This window comes from Phodopus roborovskii, unplaced genomic scaffold, assembly GCF_943737965.1.
Source record: "Phodopus roborovskii unplaced genomic scaffold, PHOROB, whole genome shotgun sequence".
In the NCBI taxonomy this organism is placed as follows: Eukaryota; Metazoa; Chordata; class Mammalia; order Rodentia; family Cricetidae; genus Phodopus; species Phodopus roborovskii.
Genome location: NW_026126407.1, coordinates 30,525,626 through 30,548,034, shown reverse-complemented (window position 1 = coordinate 30,548,034; position 22,409 = coordinate 30,525,626). Strand labels below are relative to the sequence as shown.

General features: G+C 43.6%; 2 protein-coding genes across 2 annotated transcripts; both read left to right on the top strand.

The window, feature by feature from the left end:
- The first annotated feature begins 9,489 nt into the window (after nt 1-9,489).
- On the top strand, nt 9,490-10,443 carry LOC127219787 (olfactory receptor 56). Its single transcript, XM_051181555.1, has one exon. It carries the CDS (start codon nt 9,490-9,492, stop codon nt 10,441-10,443), a length of 954 nt encoding a protein of 317 aa, XP_051037512.1.
- A 10,621-nt stretch (nt 10,444-21,064) lies between these two features.
- On the top strand, nt 21,065-22,003 carry LOC127219786 (olfactory receptor 2M3). The gene has a single exon (XM_051181554.1). It carries the CDS (start codon nt 21,065-21,067, stop codon nt 22,001-22,003), a length of 939 nt encoding a protein of 312 aa, XP_051037511.1.
- The last annotated feature ends 406 nt before the right edge of the window (nt 22,004-22,409 follow it).

Here is a 22,409-nt window from a genome sequence, read left to right as displayed (position 1 = left end):
AGTTGAATAAGTGTCCTTGTGGTATGAGTGTGCATCATTTGGGTATATGCCCAAAAGTGGTACTTCTGGATCTTGAAATTGGTTCCCAATTTTCTGAGAAACTGCCATACTGATTTCCAAAGCTGCTGTACAAGTTTGTACTCCCACCATCCATGGAGGAGTCTTCCCCTTACTCCACATCTTCTCCAGCATAAGATATCATCAGAGTTTTCGATCTTGGCCATTCTGACAGGTTAAATGGTATACTTTTTTCTTGGTGTCTAACTGGACAAAGGCCTGCTCAAAAGGATGCAATATATCTCTTGACTGTAAACCTAGCCAACTAACTGTGGGAAAGGTCATAGACTCAAGAGAAGAACCTACTACTACCATTTTCCTAAACAAATATAAATTTTTTTGGGACAAGGTCTTACTGTGTTGCCCTGGTTGGCCTGATACTCACTATATAGGCAAAGCTGACCTCAAAGTCACAGAGATATGTCTGCTTTTGCCTCTTGAGTATTTGGATTAAAGGCATGTGCCACCATGCCCAGTCCTCAATATAATTTCTAACCACATTCAAATACTTATCCATATGCCCACAAATGAAAATATCTCTTATTCTTCATGGAAGAAGCTTCCTTTTTTTGCAGCAGCAGCAGCAGCAGCAGATAGAGACTATTATGGGGACCCACAACTTGTCAAATGCATTGAATAAGTGACTATGGATGCCTAGCTCTATTAAATCTATAAGGCAACCCCTGTACCTAATATATAAGAAACGTCATGAAAGGGGGAGCGGATAGATTATAAGAGCTAGACAACCAGGATTCCTGCTGTAAGATAGTGGTGTCTTCTACACTACAGACCTGCATAGTGACAATGACAGTTGACCAGCTAATGTGGCTGAGGAAATTTCACAATACCTCACCTCTAGATGAAGAGTTATAGTCAGTTGGTGGCTGTTGAGAATGGGAGAATAATTTTTTTTCAGGGTAAGCTCCCTGATAGGTTACTCAATTCCAAGTGTCAGTCCTAAACACATGTATATAGGCAAAACACTAAAAGGACTCAGTAGAATACACACACACACACACACACACACACACACACACACACACGTGTGTGTGTGTGTAAATATACAGATATGTAATTTGTACATACATATAACAATAATAATTAGAGACAAAAGAGATCATGGATTTTAGAGGGAGTGGGGAGACAAGGGAGCAGTTTGAGAGGTGATAGGGAGGGGTAGAAATTAAGTAAATACAGTATTCATATATAAATTTAAAGAATAAAACATTTAAATCGAAAAAAAGTCATACAATTTAACCAAGCTGATTTCATCCCACAGATGCAATGTTGGTTCAATATGAGCAAATCAGTAAATATCATACAACATGTAAGTAGGATTAAGGTAAGAAATCAACAATTGTCTCAACAAACACAGAAACAGACCTTTGACAAAGTTCAACATACTTTCATAACAAATCCCTGAAGTCACCAGGATGAGCAGGGACACACTTCAGTGTAATAAAGGCTTCATTAACACACACACACACACACACACACACACACACACACACACACACACACGCCAGCTAAGAGGTGATAAACTGCAAGCGTTTCCTCTAAAGTCAGGCATGAAACAAGGGTGCCCACCATCACTGCTGCTCTAGTACTGTAAGTATTATAGCCGTAACTAGGGAAAGAAAGGGAGAAAGAAAGAAAGAGATACAAATAGGAAAGGAAGAAAGCAGAGTATTTCTGTTCGCAGATGATATGATTAAAAAGCTCTACTGACTCCACCAGAAAACCCTTCTATCCAAAAAACACTTCCAACGGAGTAACAGGGTACAAAATCAGCATACGAAATCTGTAGTTTTTCTACACACCAGTAGTATACTTGCCAAGAAAGAAAATGGGGTGGAGGAGGTGGGGGGGATCACACTCACAATAGCTTTAAAAAATATATGGGTGGGAGAGATGGCTCCATTGGGAACTACCTGCTGCACAAGAATGAGGGCCTGGATTTGGACCCCTACCACACACATAAAAATCTGGACACCCCCACGATCACCTGTAATCCCTGGGTGGGGGAGGTAGAGACTGATGGGTTTCTGGAGCTTGCGGTGAGGGTCAGCCAGCCTAGTGGAATCAGCAAGCTGGATTTTGTTGTTATTTGCTTGCTTTTGAATCAGTGAGTTTTCAGTTCAGTGAGAGACATTGTCTCAAAAAACTAGGGTGATGAGTGACTAGGAAAGACCCAACTTCACACAAGTGTATGCAGGCATGCAAATATATACACAAAAAATAGGAATAAATTTAACCTAAAGGAAGCAAAAGACCACTGCAATTAAAACCTTGAAACACTGAAAAAGAAATCAAAGAAGATGCTAGAAGATGTAAATATCCCCCTATGCTCATGGATTGGTGGAATTATTGTTATGAAGAAGCAGGCTTACAACCAAAAGCAGTCTAGAGGTTCAATGTAATCCCCTTCAAAATTCTGAGACCTTTTCACAGAACTAGAGGAAACAATCCTAAAATTCATATAGAAGCATAACAGGCTCCAAAATATCCTAAACAGTGCTCAGCACAGAGAGCGATGTGGGAGCGATCACAGCGACCCATCTCAAATTGTATTTCAGGGCCAAAGTGCCAAAAATTGCATGGTACTAGCACAAGAGCAGACATGTAGACCAATGGAAAGGAAGACCCAGAAATAAACCCACACAGCCGTAGCTACTGAATTTTGAGGCATCAAAAATACATTGGGAAAAAGTCTCTCTCTCTCTCTCTCTCTCTCTCTCTCTCTCTCTCTCTCTCTCTCTCTCGTGTGTGTATTTTATATGTGCACCTGTACAGGGGTGAAGAGACCAGAAAAAGATGCTGAGTGTTCTACTCTGTCACTCTCCACTGTATTATTCCTCTGTGGCAGGGTATTTCATTGAAGTGGAAGATAGGCTGGCAATTGGAAGGCCCTGGAAATCTTCCCTCCACAGCTCTGGGATTACAGTGTGTGCCTGGCCACATATGGCTCAACCACAGTCCCTTTGCTAAATGGTGCTGGGAAAATCAGCATCCTCATATAGTGGAATGACAGTAGGTCCATGTCTCTCACTGAATCAATTCAAAAGTGATCAAGGCCCTTGATATATAAGACCTCAAACTCTGACATTGTTAGAGAAAAGCACAGAAGGAACAAGTTGAGGTACAGCATGTGGAAGCAATTTCTGAAAAGATTTCCAAAAGCACAGGGTATAATCCAACTGACAAATAGGAGAACACAAAACAAAACAGCTTCTGCACAGCACAGGAAGTGATTGCCAGAGTGAAGAAACAACTTAGGGACTAGAGAAATTGCTCAGTAGTTAACAATGATTGCTACTCTTGAGGACCAGAGCTCAGTTCTCAGCACCCACATCAGGAAGTCCCTAAGTACCCATACCCCCAGCTTCAGGGGATCTGGTGCCTTCTTATAGCCTCTGCTGGCACCTGCAGTTGTGTGCATACCCTCCCCAAATATGTATTCATTTAAATAAAAAAGAAATAACCAATAGAACAGAAAAAGACCCCTACTAATTATACTCCCTATACAGTGCTGATGAGGGTGTGGGGGGAAGATCCCTTATGCAGTGCTGGAGGGAATGTAAAATGATGCTGTCACTAAGGAAATCAGGATGGAGGTTCCTCAAAAAACTAAAAACAAGGCTACCATATGATCCAGCTACACCACTCCTGGGTATGTACCTAAAGGACCGAGCCAACTTAGCACAGGCATACTTTTACATCCATGTCTGTATCATTACATTATTCACAATAGCTGAGAAACCGAACAAGCCCAGATGCCCATCACTAACTGGATGGACAAAGAAAATGTGCTACAAACACACAGTGTAATCTTACTCAGGTGTAAATGAAACTGAGATCAAATGGAGAACCACATGTTGAGTGTCAGAAAGACAAATACAGCATGCTTTGTTTATTCATTCAGAATATATTTTTTTAGCATATTGTTCTCTGTCCCCCCCAACTCCTACCCCACTCCATGTTGTTTCTCTTCTTTTAAAAGAAAAGAAAAAACTCACAAAAGTAAGCAAGGCATTCAGTTTGCACTGGTCTCCGAAGCATGGGGACTGCCCTGGATTGTGGTTGCTATACCCAGTGTTACTCCACTGAGGAGAACTGACATTACTCCTCCTAGCTGCTCTCATCTGTGAACAGCTCCTTGGATAGTAGTGGGCCTTTGTGTCTCCCTCCACTCCTCTGTGCTGGGATTTTGTCTGGCTTGAATGTATGCTGTAATGTTTTCTTTTGCACACAGACTCTACTTTTAATTCTTCCATTCCCCCATCTCTCTTCCTCAATTTTCTAGATTAGACAGGAGAGGAGGAGGATGAGCAGGCGCAGGAAGGCAAGAGACACGGGTGGGGGGGGGGGAGAAAAAAGGATAACTTAAAAGATACCTGCATTCAAGCACCACACTCTTTCTGACAGGCTTTAGGGAGAATGAAGGGAAGTGACATTAATAACTGTAAGTTTTAGGGCTTACAGTGGGGACATGACTTTATATTGTCATTTAACTTTCACAGTGTGGGAATCGGGCCTCGTCTTGGTTAAGTTGCTTGCCCAAGTTAAGCCTGTTAAGATTCTCATCTAGCCTTGAATGATATTGTCTGCCTAGTGCCTGTGCTGTGCCACCTTTTTTTTTTTGTTTGTTTGCATTGTTTTCTGAGACAGGGTCTCACTTTGCCCAGGCTAGCCTCAAAATTATAATCTTAGTGCTTCAGCTTTCCAATGCTAGGATTGACAGTGTGGTAAGGTAACTTTAGTCTTGAAACTTTCTCCATATGAGAGAAGCCTATTTTGCTGTGAGCCTACAAGATGGTGGGCAGAAGGTGCCAGGGACAAGTGACCTCTGGGTATGTTTGCTATATCCTCCTGGGGACTGCACTGAAGCACAGCAGAATTGAGCTCTGAGGTAAGGGCCAGTGTACTACCCTAAGTGGGTTAGGCAATAGGAAGAGGCCAAAAGACACTTCTGTGTGGGGCTCTAGAATATTCTAGGTGTGCTGATGATTCTACCTACATACATTACTTAATGGCTGTCATCAAAGTAGACCACATCACAACACTGTCTACTTGTTTTTGGAATGGCAGGAAAACCCAGTATCCCCAGGTTGGTCCACAGAAACCTTCATGCCCTGGTTTCTGCTACATCTTCCCTGGGGAGGGAGCTTGCTATGGCCCCAGAGATGACTGGAGAACTTTGCAGAAAGCTCTCTTCCCTCAGAGGTTTAATTTCCAGAGACTGGGACAGAGGTGTGGCGGAGGATAGGTCTCTAAGGGCTTGTTGAGGCAGAAGCAACTTTCCTTAGTCACAGCAGAGATGACAGTGGGTGGGAACATACAGGGGATAAAACCTCTCAGGCAGGAACTGGCTGTGGCCCTGCCAAGGGGTCACACCTACAGGTGAGAACTCTGTGCTTTCCCTCCCCTCTCCCTCCTGGTCCATGGTTCTCCTGGAAGACTAGTGGTGGATCTTCTGGAAGAACTTTCCCTAGTCCCTAAAGCTGGCCCCAGAGTTTTAGGGATGAGCTCTCTCTTCTCTGGGATTTCTATAGTCCCTTTCTCAGCTCCCATCTCCCTCTCACAATAGTATATCTCTTCAGTATCCTTCCACAGCCCCTTGGAATGTGTTGTGTTTCCCCAACTCCTATGTGTACAACATCAAATATTCGAGAGTCACTCTAGACAGGACTTTGTTTGTTTGTTTTCCTACAGATTTCTGTTTCCTAAGCCCTTTTCTTACGCTTCTTTTCCAAATTCATTTCTCTCAAGGAGCTTGTCTTACTGAGACAACCTTGAAGATCTACCTCACTGACTGGAGCAGCTGTTGCTGGGTAGGGCAGTAGATGGATTCTTCTCACTAAGGCCATTAAGACTCTGATTGGGTCCGTTTCTGATCCCTCAGGCATTCCTGACATCATTGTTTCTGTTTGCAGGTGAGAGTCTTCCTCTTTGCATCTTAGTCCTCCCCTCCATGTCCTTTAAAAGCCATCAATGTTTGTGCAAGCCACCACTACTCCTGACTCTCTCTTGCCTACTCCCCTTCGGGTGTAGAAGTCTTGTGTGTCTCCATTTGGCTTCTAATGTGGTGGGTTCTTTGTCTTAATCTCTTATTCTATAGATAGAATTAGAGCAGACCTGGCAGTCTTATTCAGTTCATCATTGAAAGCTGGGGAGACAGAGTAACCCTGGAGAGAGGTGGAATCCTCAGAGTGTCGTCATAGGTTTTTAGGAAGACTGAGTTTGGTTTGGTACTTTCAAGTCCAAAGAACAACTGAACATTAGCCTAGCTCCCTGAAACTGGCATGAAACCCTCAGAGTGCTGGGAGAATTGTGTCTTATAATATTGAGGCATCAGGTTTGTCTGAAAGGCAGCAGCAAAATCCATTCTAGTGGACCAACGACAACCATATACATGTCTCCCTTCTTGAATACAAGGTATTGCTTGCTCTTCCTCTACCACCCATGTATTTCCCCACCTTCATATTCTCTTTTTGAAGGATGATTAGAACTCTGGGCTCATTTGGAGAAGCATGTGTTATGTGTGCACTCCCTTCTCTGATGCTTGTGGTTTTTTTTCTCTGTGAGAAGTCTCTCTGTGGGGCCGATTTCTTTTCCTGATGCAAAGCTCTTCAGCAAAATTCCCAGGTGTGCTTCTGCCTGAGTCTCTCATCTACAAAGGCTTTGTCAAGACCTGATCCTACAAAAAAGAAATTCTAATGAACCCAACTTCATGCTGTGTACTGTTCACTGACAAGGCAAGTTTCCAGATTCCCCGCCCCCCAAAATTATTTTAGCTATTTGTTCAATATGTTTATAAGTGACTGCAGTGGACTCTATACCTTTTTGTTGGCTTTTTATCTCACAGGTTTTCATGACAAATCTTATTGGGCATCAATTTAATCTTATACTTATTTTAACTAGGCCATTTTCTCACAAATTTAAAAATGCTAAAGATTTTGTTTTTAAATGTGTTCCACAAATACTTTCTTCTTTAATTCGGTGTCAGCAATCAGATTCTTAAGATCCCTTCCTCTGACTCAGTGTTGCGGTTTTCTTTCTTACTAGCCTGGTTATTTGATTTGTAAGTACATGTGTTTATTGCTTTCTATTCATTGTTGTGTTTTAAAACATTTTAGAGAGAATTCTATAGAGATTCACTAAAAGCCTATTTCTTGTTTGCATCATTCCATTGTTTATTTAGCCTTTCCTCTATTGAATAATTAGGTTATTTGGGATTTTTTTTTTAACTTGAATCAAATCTACATCTTGTCTACAAGTCATTTTGCACACATTAAAATATTTCTGTAAGATTGCCTGCCAGGAGAGCTGCTCAGAAAACTAGCCTTATTTTCTAAACATCTGTCTTCTGAGTGCTTCTTTTCCCATGTTATCCTCTTATCTCTTCTACCCCACCTCATAGCCTTGTCCTTGTCTATAGTGCTTTTTCTGTCTTACTCATGGTTGGTGAAACGGCTTTGCTACTTCCCTGGGAAGTCTCCTTTCTCCTTTCTATTGTCTTTCCAGTTTTCCTTAGCTAGTGGATAGAACATTTTTATGTCTGCTAGCCTTGGATGTTGGCTCAGATTAAAGTGTTAAGTACTTGTATTAATAATAGTTATCCCTGAGCATGTGTGAGGTATCTATCACATTGTAGCCTGGCTACAACTGGTTTGTGTTTTTCTGTCTGGCATATTGGTAGCTTTGAGTGGTTCCTGAGCTAGTCAAATTCCTGACATCAGGGAGGGTCCACCTGCTTGGTAGAAATGAATCTGGGTCCAGGAGAGAAGCCCGGACAATACACTGTCTTCCTTCACATTGCCCTTTGGACTTGCAGTGGCCTCAGCTTTCCTGGTCTGTAACTTCATTTCCCCTTCCCAGAAACGCAGTCAAGTGTGTTTGCCAGGGGTGAGAAAGGACTCCTTTATGTGGTAAGGGGTTAGGGGAGTAGGGAGTGGGTGGGATGTGTATGTTAGCTAGTGTATGTTTGTTCAGTAGACTTCCAGGTAATCCCTTTGTTGGCTTCACACTCATCCTGGTTTACATTGTTGCATCCTGCAATCATTTCTGAGCACTTGGGGTTTGCTTTGTGGTTACTATTTTATATTATTATGGCCCCTGCAGAGTTTAGCTTTCTTAGTTGCAAGTTGGCCACTTTCCACCCAGCTGTTGCAATATCTAAAAATAGTGTTCGCTGCTGCCCTCCAATATTTACTTTCATTGTATCTGTGGCCACTCTCCTTGATGAAGTTTTAGAGGTGTACATGATGGTCACAGGCAAGCACCCATCTTCCCCCAGAACCAGAGATCATCAGATCATATATATTTTTAAAAGTGATCTTTAGTAACCCTCAGTGATTGAGAAGAGGCTCTAGGGAGTCCCTGGGGCAGCCCGCTCCCCTTTCCCTGCCACAAAGACAGAATGGTTCCTGTAAAGTGTCCATCTATGTGACTCTACTCAATTTCTTTTCCTCTCCTGGGGAGAGTTTGTGTTTTTATGAGTGTGAACTAATGATTTTAGTTTTGTTCATCTTGCTGGAGAAGGTGCCTGTGGCCTCTATTCGCAGGTTCCCTTTCCCATCTCTTCATTTATTCCTTCTACATCTCTATGGCTTTTACTCCTTCAGGATGTATTGTATACTCAGCCTTCAGGATGTACCCGGAATTTCATCTGTTCCAGATGTTCTCACTGCTCTGGGGGAACTTCTAAGAGAACTCCAGCTTAAATGCTTCCATTTGCAAAATTCCAATGTTCTAGGGAGATTCTACATGGGATTGTGAATTATGGCGAGAACTGAACTGTACCCTTACAATGTTGAACCTAATCTATCTTCAGGCACATAACAGACACTCTAGGTGATGGCACCCGCCATGGCTGCTTATGTTCCCACAGCACATCTTTGCTATCCATCAGCTTCTCTGCCTCCTGTGTCTCTATTTGAATAATAGGAAGCGGAATTTTAGAGAGATAGTGTAGGGTGCCCACCTGATCATTTTCACTGCCTACATTCTTTTCTCAAAAGAGCAAATCCTCAAGCAGTTATGACCTGGGGCCTTTACTGATTTCATGTTATCTTGTTGTGTGGTGATGGTGTTTGAACTCAGCGCTTTGTGCATACTAGGTAAGTGATCTATCCTTGAACGACAACTTCAGTCCTGGCCTAGAGAGTTAGGTGTGAGACAGGAGAACATAAACAGTTTCCCACAGCTTGAAACTAATTTCTCAGCTATGTGTAAAAAGTGATTGAAGTTAACCACCAATACTATCCTTTTTTAAAAAAAAATCTTTAAAGATCCTACACATTTATTCTAGACCAAGTCATATTTAACGATGACAATACCACAATGTCCTCAGTATTATGCGTACGTACGTACATACATAAGTATTCTAATTTTGAATTTTATAACCCTTGCAGATCCCAGCTCTCCCTAACAATGGCCTGGGCTGGCAATCAGACTCTCATCTCCCACTTTGTCCTCCTGGGCCTCTTCTCCCGCTCTCCACTACACCTCTTCCTCTTTTCCATCATTATGGTCATGTTCCTGGTGGCCCTCTCTGGCAATGGGCTCATGATCCTCCTCATCCTTACAGACTCTCGCCTGCACAGCCCCATGTACTTCTTCCTCAGCTGGCTCTCGCTCATGGACCTCATGCTTATCTCCACCATCGTACCACGGATGGCTACTGACTTCCTCCTGGGCCGTGGCTCCATCTCCTTCACAGGATGTGGACTGCAGATCCTCTTCTTCCTCACTCTGCTGGGGGATGAGTGCTTCCTGCTGGCCTTCATGGCCTATGACCGCTATGTGGCCATTAGCAACCCCCTGAGGTACTCTGTAGTCATGAGCCGCCGAGTCTGCTGGCTCATGGTAGCAGGGTCTTGGCTCTTTGGCCTGGTGGACGGGCTGATCCAGGCCGTTTTTACACTCCGCTTCCCCTACTGCGGCTCCCAGGAGATCGACCACTTCTTCTGTGAGGTCCCTGCTGTGCTCAAGCTGGCCTGTGCTGACACCTCCCTGTACGAGACCATGATCTATGTCTGCTGTGTGCTCATGCTGCTCCTTCCCTTTTCTGTCATCTCTGCCTCCTACCTCCGGATCCTGGTGACAGTGCTCCGTATGCGCTCTGCAGAAGGCCGGCGGAAGGCCTTTGCTACCTGTTCCTCCCACATGATGGTGGTCTCCCTCTTCTATGGGGCTGCCATGATCACGTACATGCGGCCACAGGCCTACCACTCCTCCAAGCAGGACAAAGTGGTCTCTGCCTTCTACACCATGATCACCCCCATGCTCAACCCTCTTATTTACAGTCTAAGGAACAAAGAAGTGACTGGGGCCCTGAGGAAACTCCTGGGAAAGTGTCCCTGTGGTGGTGGGGCTCTTGGTTGAAGGTGGTGTCTAAAGATGTGAGGTATGGAACTCGTGAGCCTGCATCAGTCAGCTATGGTTTGAATGGGGGAGACACAAATGTAGCCTATTGAAAACACATGCACACATTTGTGTTTTCTTCATTTTTGAATATTTTTTTAACTGGGTGTAAAATTATATGTTGACAAATTTCTTTTCAGTCTTCAAATGTCTTTTTTTTTTTTTTTTGTTACTTCTGAAAGAAATCACTTATGTGTTCTAATGGAGTACCTACATTGTAAGGTTACTTTTAGTTATTTTTTTCTAGCTATCTCATCTTCAGTGGCTTGAAAATGGTATATCACTAGTGTGAGCTTGTCTTTCATCAGTGGACTTGAATTGCCCTAAGACAGTTGGATGTATAGGAAAGACTGTTATAGGAATAACTTTAAAATAATGTATATAAATACCTATTAAACTTGGGGGCCTTTGTTGATATGGTGCTTGTTTTGTCCTTTTTGACAGGGTCTCACTAAGGAGCCCAGGATGGCCTTAAACTATGGAGCCTCCTGCATCAGCCTCCTCTGTGCTAAATCTATATCTATCTATCTATCTATCTATCTATCTATCTATCTATCTATCAATCATCTCCTGGCCAGGCTCAACTCTTTCCTGTTTTCTTAGACCCTTTGAACTGATATTCCACAGACACATATTCATTAAAATTATCCCATGACATATGAGCTATTGCCTCTAACATAACAATTTAAGACTGTCATGATAGCTAAATGTGAGTATCTGATGTAGCCATGATTCTTTCATTTGCTTTGGTTCTGCAAAATTTTATTAGCTCATTTTTCAGCTCAGGGGTCAGCACTACCACAGGCCAAATCTGGCCCACTGGCTGTTTTGATCAAGCACCACTAAGTCTCCTTTATGCTAAAACAAGAGCTGGGTTGTTGTGACAGAAATGGTGTGGTCTACAAAATCCTGAAATAGGAACTGCCTCATCCTTACAGTAAAAGCTCATCTGCTTCCATCATAGGTTATTGACATTTCCTCTCTGCTTCCAAGATGGCTCTTATTTCACACTGACAGTCCATCATTTCAGCCACTGTGTTTCTCAAGTTTAGAGTCACTTTGTTCATGGCTCTTCTATTTCTCCTGCAAACACATTTGAAGATCTCTGTATGTTCAGTTATTCTCATAGTCTTTGCACTCATTAAACAATTTCCAAGACTGACAGTCATGATCTATTTCTAAACTTGTGTGATCTCTGTTAGTCTGGATGGATGGATGGCTTTTCTCTGAACAGGGTCATGTTTTTCTTTATTTTCTACATGTCCTACATTTTCTGGCTTTGTTGTGCACTTTGAATAAAAAACACATTGAAGACTAAACTAGACAGTTTTTGTTCTATTTTGTTTTGAGAGAGAATGTCCTTCAAATTCAGTGTTAATGTAGCAATGTCCAGGTCTTCTTTGGTTTGTAATGAGATAACTGCCCCTCACCAAAAACCTTAATTTCTTCTATTGCCATTCCCACTTAATGTATTTTTTTAAAATCCATAGTAGACTGGATTCCACCTCTGGTCATATGTGTTCAGTTCTGTATGAACCTCCAGCCAGGGCCCTGACTAAAATGTAATCAAGATAACTTTCCTCATTTTGTTTAGCATAATTTCTTGTATAAATTAGCAAAATATCTCTGGGGAGAGCATTTAAATTTATCTAGAGACAAAGACAGAAAGATTGCCAAATTGGAAGCCAGCCTGGGCTATGCAATAAGATCCTTTACCAAAGGAAAACATTTTAACAAAAGATATTCCAGATTTCAACCTGTTATACCAGCCCATTAATAGACTAATTGATCCTGAATTTGGCTTGAGAAATTGATAGGCAGATACTGTATGAGGGAAGTCAATTTCCTTCGCAATATGTTAACTAGAAAAGCAGTGAAAGAAACGGGAGAGTGTCATTACATACACCCAATGACTCTGTGACCTGAGTGTCAATTCATCTGTGAAGGGATTTGCCTGATGTTTACCTGGTGCTTTATGTCACCTCACATATTCATCACTATTACCCCATGATAGAAGAGTTAGTGCTTCAACTTACCTTATGAGATGGATTGAGCTGCAGCTTTGTGGTAGAGCTCTTGGCTAGCATGCACAAGGCAGAGTTCAATCCCCAGAACAGGGAGCAAGCAGACAAAAACATGCTTCTAATCCATCACTTCTTCATTTGTCTTGGTGGCATTGGGAGCTGCAGTGCATCCTGCAGTAGACCCTTTTGTCCACATAGTTTTATTTGCAAATGTTCATTGTTTAATGTGTTGTCAGGTTCAAGGCCATTGGCTTTTGGTACACCATCAATACTGGACTCTCTCCAAAACTCATCTCTGATGTTTCTGCAGTTGTCTTGAGTTGTGGAGATCCTATGCCTATGATTCTGTAGGGCTGGTCCTTTCATACTCTCCAGCCAGTCATAGATGGGTAGATGTTGGAGAGTACACACTAGAGCCCTGGATGGGTGTCTGGGTGGTAGCTGGGTTGTTCTCACCTGGCTGCTGGGACCACTCATATTAGCTGAGGGAAGAATCAGCTCTCTCATGCCAGTGATGAGGGGTGGGACCAGCTTTCACAGTGGGGGGGCAGCTCTACTATTAGCGAGTGGGGCCAGCTTTCTTATGCCTGGGTTTTTGAGGTCCATTATCCCAGATCCCCAAGGGGTAGAGGGAGATCTCCAGTGAGGAGGGAGGGTGGCTCAGCAAGGCCCTTGTACTTCAACATGTGGTTCGACACATGGTTTCCATGGGCCCTTGTGGTAACACAGGCAACAGATAGCAACACAGACCCTAGCTGAGGCAGGGCCATGGACCCAGATGTAGCCATCAATATCAGCTTGAGCCCAGATGTCACTATGGCCCTGATGAGCAGCTCAGGCCTCTCAAATCAGCATGGGCCCAGCAATAAGGTGGTCTTTGGACTCCAACATAGATCCCAGGCTGTCACACAGACTGCCATGAACATCGACACCAACTCTGGCTGAGGTAGGGCCACAGACCCAGATATGGCATGGTCCCCAGCCACAGCTCGGGCCCAGATGACACCATGATCATGGGTAACATGTCAAGCCACTCAAGTTAGCATGGCCCCAGCAGTGGCATGTTCCTTGGACCCCAACATGGCCACAAATGGTGGCCCAGAATCCGGGTATCCTTGTGACCTTTGCTGCCTCATATTCTCCTCCTCCTCCTCCTTCTTCTTTTTCTTTTGTTAAGAGAAAAGAAGTGAAGATGGTTTCATGAGGAAAGTGCTCACTCAAGAATGAGGAATCAGTTTGGATTCCTAGCACTTATATGAAAAAGAAAAGCCAGGCATGGCAGCAGAGGCAAAGTGATGGGAGAGAATCCTAACCTGCAACCTCCACACGCAGGACTACTGGCATGAACATGTCTGAAGACACCACAAATGAAAGAGAGAGAGAGAGAGAGAGAGAGAGAGAGAGAGAGAGAGAGAGAGAGAGAGAGAGGTGATGAAGATAAGAGGCACAGCCGCAGTGCACTCTTTGCTTCAGGTTAGGCAGATCTTACACAAGCACAGTAATAGAAACACTGGGGGTTTAAATTAAAGCTACTTGGGAGGGGGCTGGAGAGATGGCTCAATTGTTAAGAGCACTGGCTGCTCTTCCAGAGAATCTGGGTTCAGTTTCCAGTTCCCACCACCTGTAACTGTTATTCCAAGGGATACAAGGGATATGTCCTCACACAGACATACAGGCAGGCAAAACACAAATGCACATAAAAATTAAAAAATAAATACATTTTAAAAGACTTGATTTTTTTTAAGCTATTTTAGATAGACAGAGAAGTTAAAGATGAAAAGTATGAGGAACTTAGCTTCCCTCTGGGTGTGGTGGTACCTACCTCTTAATTTCAGTCACTGCAGGTTGAGGCAGGAGGATGGTCAGCCTGGGCTACATGGCAAAACCTGTCTCAAACAAACTAAAACAAGTAAACCCACCGAAGAACTACATTTTCAACTACTATATTTGAAGTAAATAGTATTTTAAATTGATCAAAAAATCACCATATAGGCAAATTATTTAGAAATTCATATTTATGTTCCAAGGAAACTGCTAAGATGCACTGAATGTTAGTGCCTGTGTGGACAGGAGCAAAGGAGGAGCGATGTGGGGAAGTAATGTTTTAAAGGTAATGCTGGGTTTCATAAGAATGGATTTTTTTCTTTCATCTTTTACCTTTTCTTTTGAAGTTCTGGGATTGAATACACAACTAACATACACTGTCAACATTTGTTTTGGTATTCACATTACACATTATTCAAATTTTCCCTACTAACTACTTGAAAATTCACATTGATTTTTCTCCTTCCTCCATCCCTCCACTCTCTCTCTTCCAATCCCCCCTCCTCCTCCTTTTTCTTCTTCTCTCACCACCCCCTCCCTCTCTCTGTCAATTAAACCCAGAACCTTTTATATACCAGTTATGAACCAGGCAAGCACAGGAACTCTAGCATGGAGCTGCATCTCCACCCATATAATGATCGTGTGTGTGTGTGTGTGTGTGTGTGTGTGTGTGTGTGTGTGTGTGTATAAATTAGCAGCTTCTAAAACTGTCCTTACAGTGAAAAAATACATCTGTACTGCATCTGGTAAGGAAGTTTACTGCATTTATTCTGCATCAGACACTGGGGCAGAGAGAGAAAAAAAACTGGAGGACAGAAAGACAGATTCAAAGAGACAGATTGGTGCTGACCTTTTTGGGAAATATTTTATGAATGTTGTTATATTCAGTACGCATTTGTACTCATTGGGTATTCTTATATAATTATTGTTTACAATTAATGGGGATGCCACTAGATGGTAGTGTATATATGTGGATTTGGTCTCTGGCAGAGAGACCTCTTGGGGAGAAAGGTGAATGAAAATTTGGCTATAGAAGGAGATAAAATAATGGAAGCAAAGCGATTTGAATATGCCACTTCTCTGGGTTTGAAGATGGAGGAAGGGGTTGAAAGTAGAGGAATACAGGCAGCCACTCTGTGCTTTTCTTTTAACCTTTAAAGACGTATTTATTTATTATGTATACAGTGCTATGCCTAGGTGTATTGCTGCACACCAGATCTCATTATTGATGATTGTGAGCTATCAGGACGTTGCTGGGAATTAAACTCAGGTCCTTTGAAAGAGCAGCCAGTGCTCTTAACCTCTGAGCCACCTCTCTGGCCCCACCCTGTGCTTAAAATAGCTAGGCTGGAAGCCAGCAAGCCCTAGCAAGTTTCTTGTTTCTGCCATACTTGGAGCTGAGGTTACAGGAATGCATGTGTGTGGGATACCACGCTTGTTATGTGGCTCTGAACTCCAGCCCTCACAATTGCATAGCAAGAGCCCTCAACTGCACAGCCATCTCTCCAGCCCCAAGGTTGCTATCTTTAGTAATAATCTAGGAAGCTAAATAGTATTAACAAACACTAAATAGCCAAGTCTTGACGGTAGTAGTACTTTTTTGACAGGACCACCAACCTGCAAATAATGATACGGAGACTTATTATTAATCATGAGTTTGGCCTTAGCTTAGGATTGTCTCAACTAGCTCTTATAACTTAAATTAACCCATTTATATTAATCTACATTCTGGCATGTGATGTTGCCTCTCTTCCATCTTGCACCTCCTGTTTCCTCTCCATGTTTGCCTGGTGACTCTGCCTTTCTTCCTCCCAGAGTTTTTTTCTCTGCCCTGTAGCCCTGCCTATATCTCCTGCCTAGCTATTGGCAGTTCCGCTTTTTAATTACACCAACCACAGCAATACATATTCACGTAGTGTACAAACATCCCACAACACTTGACAAATAACCCAACAGGTCTCCTAATTCATCCCCTGAGTTAGGATCAAGAATGAAAACCTAGATATGTATCCTAACTAGCTGTGAATAGAACATCTCCCTTCAGCCAACCAGCCTCTAGCCTCTGCATGCCAACAGCCTGCAATCAGAACACCAAATCTTATTTTGTTCCCTCTCCCTCCTTCTATTTTAAGAAAGAGTCTCACTGTATAGCTCCAGCTGGCCTGAAACTTACTTTGTAGAATAGGAAGGATGTTCTCAAACTCAGAGATTCATTTGTTTATGCTTTCCAAGTGCTAGGATTAAAGGTATGTATCACCATGTCCAGCTTTCTAATGCCTCTGTCTGCCAATCAAAATTCAACTGACAGTGGGACTCCCTAGCTATAGCAACTCTGGTTAAATAGCCTTTGGTTTTCTTTGATTGGTCTTCATTTATTTCCACAGTGCTTGATAATTATTTGTTTAGTGAGTGATTAGCCAGTGAATGGTCTATAAAAGTATGGGCTGTGAATTGAAGACAAGGGTCACAGAATACCTGGACTGGTTGGTCATCCACTAACAAAACTCTCAGATATTCTTTCTGACACTCAGTAGTTACCCTGAGATAAGGGAAAGATGGCTCTTGGGGAAGAATAGGTATGTCAATATCCCAGGGGGGTCTCACTCTGTAATTTAATGGGAGTCTAGGGTATTTTTCAAAGTTAGGGCTATGGGGAGTGAACTTTGTCCTGAAGCCAATTCATTATTTGGGTTTCCTTTTTGGTGTGGAGTACATGTCTATTCCCTGGTCTCATTAGTAGCTGGGCCTGGTGTCCCAAGACATCTGCCTTGTATAAACCTGGGACATGGGCTCATTATTGGTTTTGAAGGAAACAGAAGACAACCTTGAGTGGTTAGTTCTATAAATCTCTGTCTGGAGCTTTGGAGTTGGGGGGGAGCAAAGAGCATGTGAAGATCCTCCCCAAACAACACTTGCTCACACACTACACCAAAGCCTGAATTTGCAGAGTGAATCAGAAGGAGAACTGTGGGGAGCTCACAGGGGTGGTAGGTACTGAGGAGATGAGACAAGGGACTGACGGTGGTTGGGAACTGGGAAGAGCTGTTCTGGCCTTAGCCTTCTACTTCAGGTTCTCTAGAGAAGCTGGGCTGAACATAGAGATAACCTGGGTGCCTTGAGTGACAATGGTACTGGAAATCAGGAAGATGGCAATCTTAGTTTTCTAGGGTGAAATTGTTGTCTTTGTTCGCCTACTCTTAGGCTCTGGACTGAGTTTGAAGGTCGACAAGTAGACCCACATGTGAATCCACATTCCTGACCCCATCAGTGTTGGCCTGAGCAGATCTTGACCCCCAGGCTATGCTCTGGCTTCCTTTATGGGCACACGTCTACCACTTTCTGTGTCTTAGATTGCTACTCATCGCTTTCCACAATCTCCTAACTCTACCCAGCTTTCCCGCTACTATCCAAATGAGAACAGTTATGGACCCAGATTATCCTAAACCAATGTGTGTAAAACAATCCCCTTTTCCTATATGTACCTGAGGGACTGAATAACAGTAAGTCACAGAGCCCTGCCTAGATCCAGCAAATAAGAATCCTAGGGGGACAGACCAACAAATTTGCTTTGTAATTGGTTTTCAGTTTTGTTTTATTTGTTTTTAGAGGCAAGGTCTTGAACCTGTACCACTGGCTGTCCTGGAACTCTCTGCATTCCTCCTATATCTGCCTCCTTAATGCCAAGATTACAGATGTGATCTACCATGCCTGGAAAGCTTTGCACTTTTAAAATATGGTTCAAAGTTTCCCAGAGGCACAGCCTCTGTAAGAACCCCAAAGATCTTCCTCCCTCACAGATGAGCAGAACTGTTAGAAAACAAGTTTATTGTTCCTTTGAATTAAACCTGGTTAGCTAGCAGATGATAGCTCCAATTACCAAATGAAAATGTGTGAAAGTTCCTGCTTCTGATCATAAAAATACTCATTTCAAGTCTGTGCAGCATTCCTTGTCTTGTTTTGATACCTTTAAGTTTATGTTAAGGATTCTGTCTCTCTGCCTCCCTTGCTCCCTGGCCCCTCCCTCTCTATGTGGATGTATGTATCTGAAAGTGTCTTGCTTTTCAGTCCAGTAGGCCTCAAACTAGTGATCTTCCTGCCTCAAAGTTCTGAAATTATAAGCATGACTTACCACATCTGGTTAGTTTTAGTTGACAAATAATGTTCGTATATATTCTTCAGGGTATGATAAGATGCTGTCTGCGTACACATTACAGGCTGCTTTAATCATTGCCTCACCTGCTTATTTCGTTGTGGTGAGAATGTGTATGCATTGCCATTCTCAGCTGCGGTGAAACATGGAATATTACTTGAACTATGCTCACTGTGTTATGCAGTAGATAGGAAAACATATTTTCTCCTTGGCACTGCAGCTTTCTGCCCTCTGATTTTCATCTCATCATCTCATGGAATGTTCCGAATTCTGACAGGTGCTGATAGAATTTATCTATAGAAATGATAGCGCACACCTCCTCCCCCAACATTAGGAAGTGAGTGTTGGCCCAATTCTTCCTTTGTAAATGGGGTGAATGTGACAGAATAGTCACTTGTTCTAAGCAGTCTAGTCCACCTAGATTAAGCTCCAAATAAGGCAAATAATATTTGACCATGCTGACCATGACACACAGGCATGTCCCCAGTACCCTCCCTCGTGTTTTCTAAGATAAGCCAGTGGTTGGTTCACACCCAGAGAGGCATATCTGAGGCTCTGAGGCTCCCATGATGCCTTTGACAGTGACCTTCATCTTTGTTCAGTGCCTGCCTCTTTCTCCCCACCCAGAGAAAAGAAAAACCTCTCAACAGAGAAAGAGGAAAGAGAAACACTTTTTATTATTGAATAAACCTTAAGCCAGATATGATTGCCCCCTCCCCCCACACTGGGAATATGCTATGAACAGAAAACAGGGAAACACAAGTTTTTGCACACACAAGCTTTGAAATCAGGGCCACATCTTTATGCAGCTTCAGGGCAACTGGCTCGGGCAGCAGAGGAATAAAGAAAAGACAGACACACAGACACACAGAAAAGCTCAGATTGGGTGAACTGGGTTCTGTGATGGAGACACTTCTGCACCCTGGCACCTTGGAATCTCCTCGTGAGTATTTTACAAACTTGGATAGTGAATCGAGGTTATTGCATACGCTGAACAAGGAGGCGGGGTTATGAGATGCATATAATCAAGGAGGCTGGGCTATTAATCAGCCTAACAAAGAGGCAGGTTTACCTGGCTTGGCAGGTGTAGCCTCTATAGGGGAGCAGTCTTCAGGTTGTGGACATCCAAGTGGCAGAGAGCTATAGTGTGTATTTTCTGTACATACTATCAATATTCACACTTGGACTAGGAGGGAAGGCATTGCCATTTCCCTGAGCCTAGCCCAGGGAAGGCTTTGCAATTTTCCATGAGTCCAAGAAACTGAGGTCTTTTATGTGGCCATGGCCATGTCAACGACACACATTTACACGGATGTCACTCACTTCCTACACAGGTATGTAAGTGTTCTTTCAGGTAAATGGACATATCCTCAAAGAAGAGGACTTGGCTATACGATTGTCACACACAGTTTATCTTGAACTTGCTTGCTGGTTGAAGTGACTATCTGCTAGATAATTGGTGTTGCGTAAAGGAAAATTAAACTTCTTACATTTTCCTGAAAGGATGCAATTTTGTTTCTGAGGGAGGTGCCAGGCTCCAGTCAGATTCCCACTATACCCCAGAGACTGAGATAAGAGCAGTCTCCCCTTCTTCCTCCTTTTCCTCCTTTTCTTTCTCCTCCCCTGTGCCTCTTTCCCAAAGAATATACTCAATTCATGGTCTCAAACGTACTGGTCAAGGGTTTAACCACTGAACTACAACCCAAAGCCCTGATTTTTGCTTCTGTCTCTCTTTCTTTTTAAAACAGGGTCTCACTATATAGCACTGGCTGGCCTGGAACTCAGTATATAGAGCAGTCTGGCCTCGAACTCACAGAGATCTGCCTGCCTGAGTGCTAGGATCAAAGGCGTGCGCTACCGCATCAGGCAACAACAGAGTTGTTAAAAGATATACATCCCACAAAGAAGGAACTTACTTAGTTTTCGAAGGTAGGAGCTCCAAGATAAGGAGCGGAGAGGAGTTTCCCCCCTTTAAATTAATGAACATGTTTGTGTACAATGTGTATGTGGGAATCCCTGTGACATGGCATGTGTATGGAGGTCGGAGGACAATTTCTTCCCTTTGACGTTTGCATGTCTTCTGGGGCTCACTCAGCCATTAATCTTACAAAGCAAGCACCTTTACCTGCTGAGCCACCCGTCAGCCCTCTTCCCTTATTCTTAACAATGTGAATTCAACCTTTTGGTTTTTAATTATATTGCCTTCAGCCCTTCCATCCAAACCTCTTTCTCCTTCTGTCTCTTGGGTTATCCAATATTTCACTTTCCTGTCTTTTAAATCTACAGCCCCCTTTCCTAAAGCTGATCCTCCCCATCTGCTATTTAGTTACCACTCACTTCTCTGTGTGCCCTCTGACCCACTCTGTCTGAGCCCTCATTCCCGTCTTTCTCAAGAGAAATAGGGGTCAGTTCATGCTTGGTACGCTTGAAAGCAGCTGAGAGAAAAAGGATTTTTGATGCAGTTGGAAAGGGTGGGGCAGTGCCAAAGGGCCAGCCTTTGCCTTTTGGGAGGAAAATGCTTGCTTTGTTTTATGCTACTGACATGTCCCATGAGCAGTGTTTTGTTTGTTTGTTTCTCAGGGTCATGGCAGAGGAGCTCGGGAACTATTCCTCCCTATCCAGCTTCATCCTTACGGGCCTGTTCAGCCACTCACCTTATGACTCTTTCTTCTTCTCCCTGATTCTTCTGGCCTTTGGGGCTGCTGTTTCTGGCAACATCCTTCTCCTGACGCTCATCCAGGCTGATAGACGCTTGCACACCCCTATGTACTTCTTCCTCAGCCAGCTGTCCATCATGGACTTGACAATGACATGCACAGTGGTACCCAAGGTGGCAGCCAACTTTCTCTCAGGCAGGAAGTTCATCTCCCTGGCAGGCTGCGCATCTCAGATCTTCCTTGTGGTCATGGTAGGAGGAGCTGAATGCTTCCTCCTGGCTGTCATGGCCTATGACAGGTACATGGCAGTCTGCTACCCACTGAGGTACCCTGTGCTCATGAACTGGAAGGCTTGCTCTTTCCTGGCCGTGGCATCCTGGATGGGTGGGATGGCAGACAGTGTGATTGATGTGGGGATGGTCTTCAGCTTCCCCTACTGTGGATCTCTAGAGGTGGACCACTTCTTCTGTGAGGTCCCAGCCCTGTTGCGCCTCTCCTGTGCGGACACCTCACTATTTGAGGACCTCATCTATGCATGCTGTGTGGTGATGTTGTTGCTGCCTCTTGGGGTCATTGTGGCTTCCTATGCTCGGGTCCTCACAGCTGTGATTAGAATGCCTTCTACTGAGGGGAAACAGAAAGCCCTCACAACTTGTTCTTCCCACCTGGCTGTGGTAGGCCTCTACTACGGGGGAGCCATATTTAGCTACATGCAGCGGGCCTCAGCTAGGACACCAATAGGCGATAGAGCCACCTCCATCTTCTACACTATCCTCACTCCAGTGTTCAACCCACTAATTTACAGCCTGAGGAACAGGGAGGTAACCAGTGCCCTGAGGAAGATGCTGGGGAGGTGGGGCATGTAGGCAAGCCCACCCCCACACTTTACTCTAGTGTCTTATCTGCTCCTTCTTCTGTCAAGGCTTCCATGTCCTTCCCACTTTTTTTCCTCTATGCCTTTTTGGGGCTTCTCTGGCCAGGTAGGATTAGGCTGTGAGCTGAGAGTAATCTGCAAATAAGTAGGACATCTGGAAGGAGATTGACTGAGTAACAAATGGCTCTTGTTAGTGTCACATGACCCTTTCCTCATCAGAACCACAGTTTGGAGGATTCAACGCCCATAGTGAAGTTAAGAACCAGCAGACACCCTGTTTGTGTCCTCTGGAGGTTGGCAGGCACAGCCTTCCCTCTAGGCTGCATAGTAAGCTGGGTATGTGGCTCAGTGGGTAGAGTGCTTGCCTGGCATGCACAATTCCATGATTCCCTTCCCAG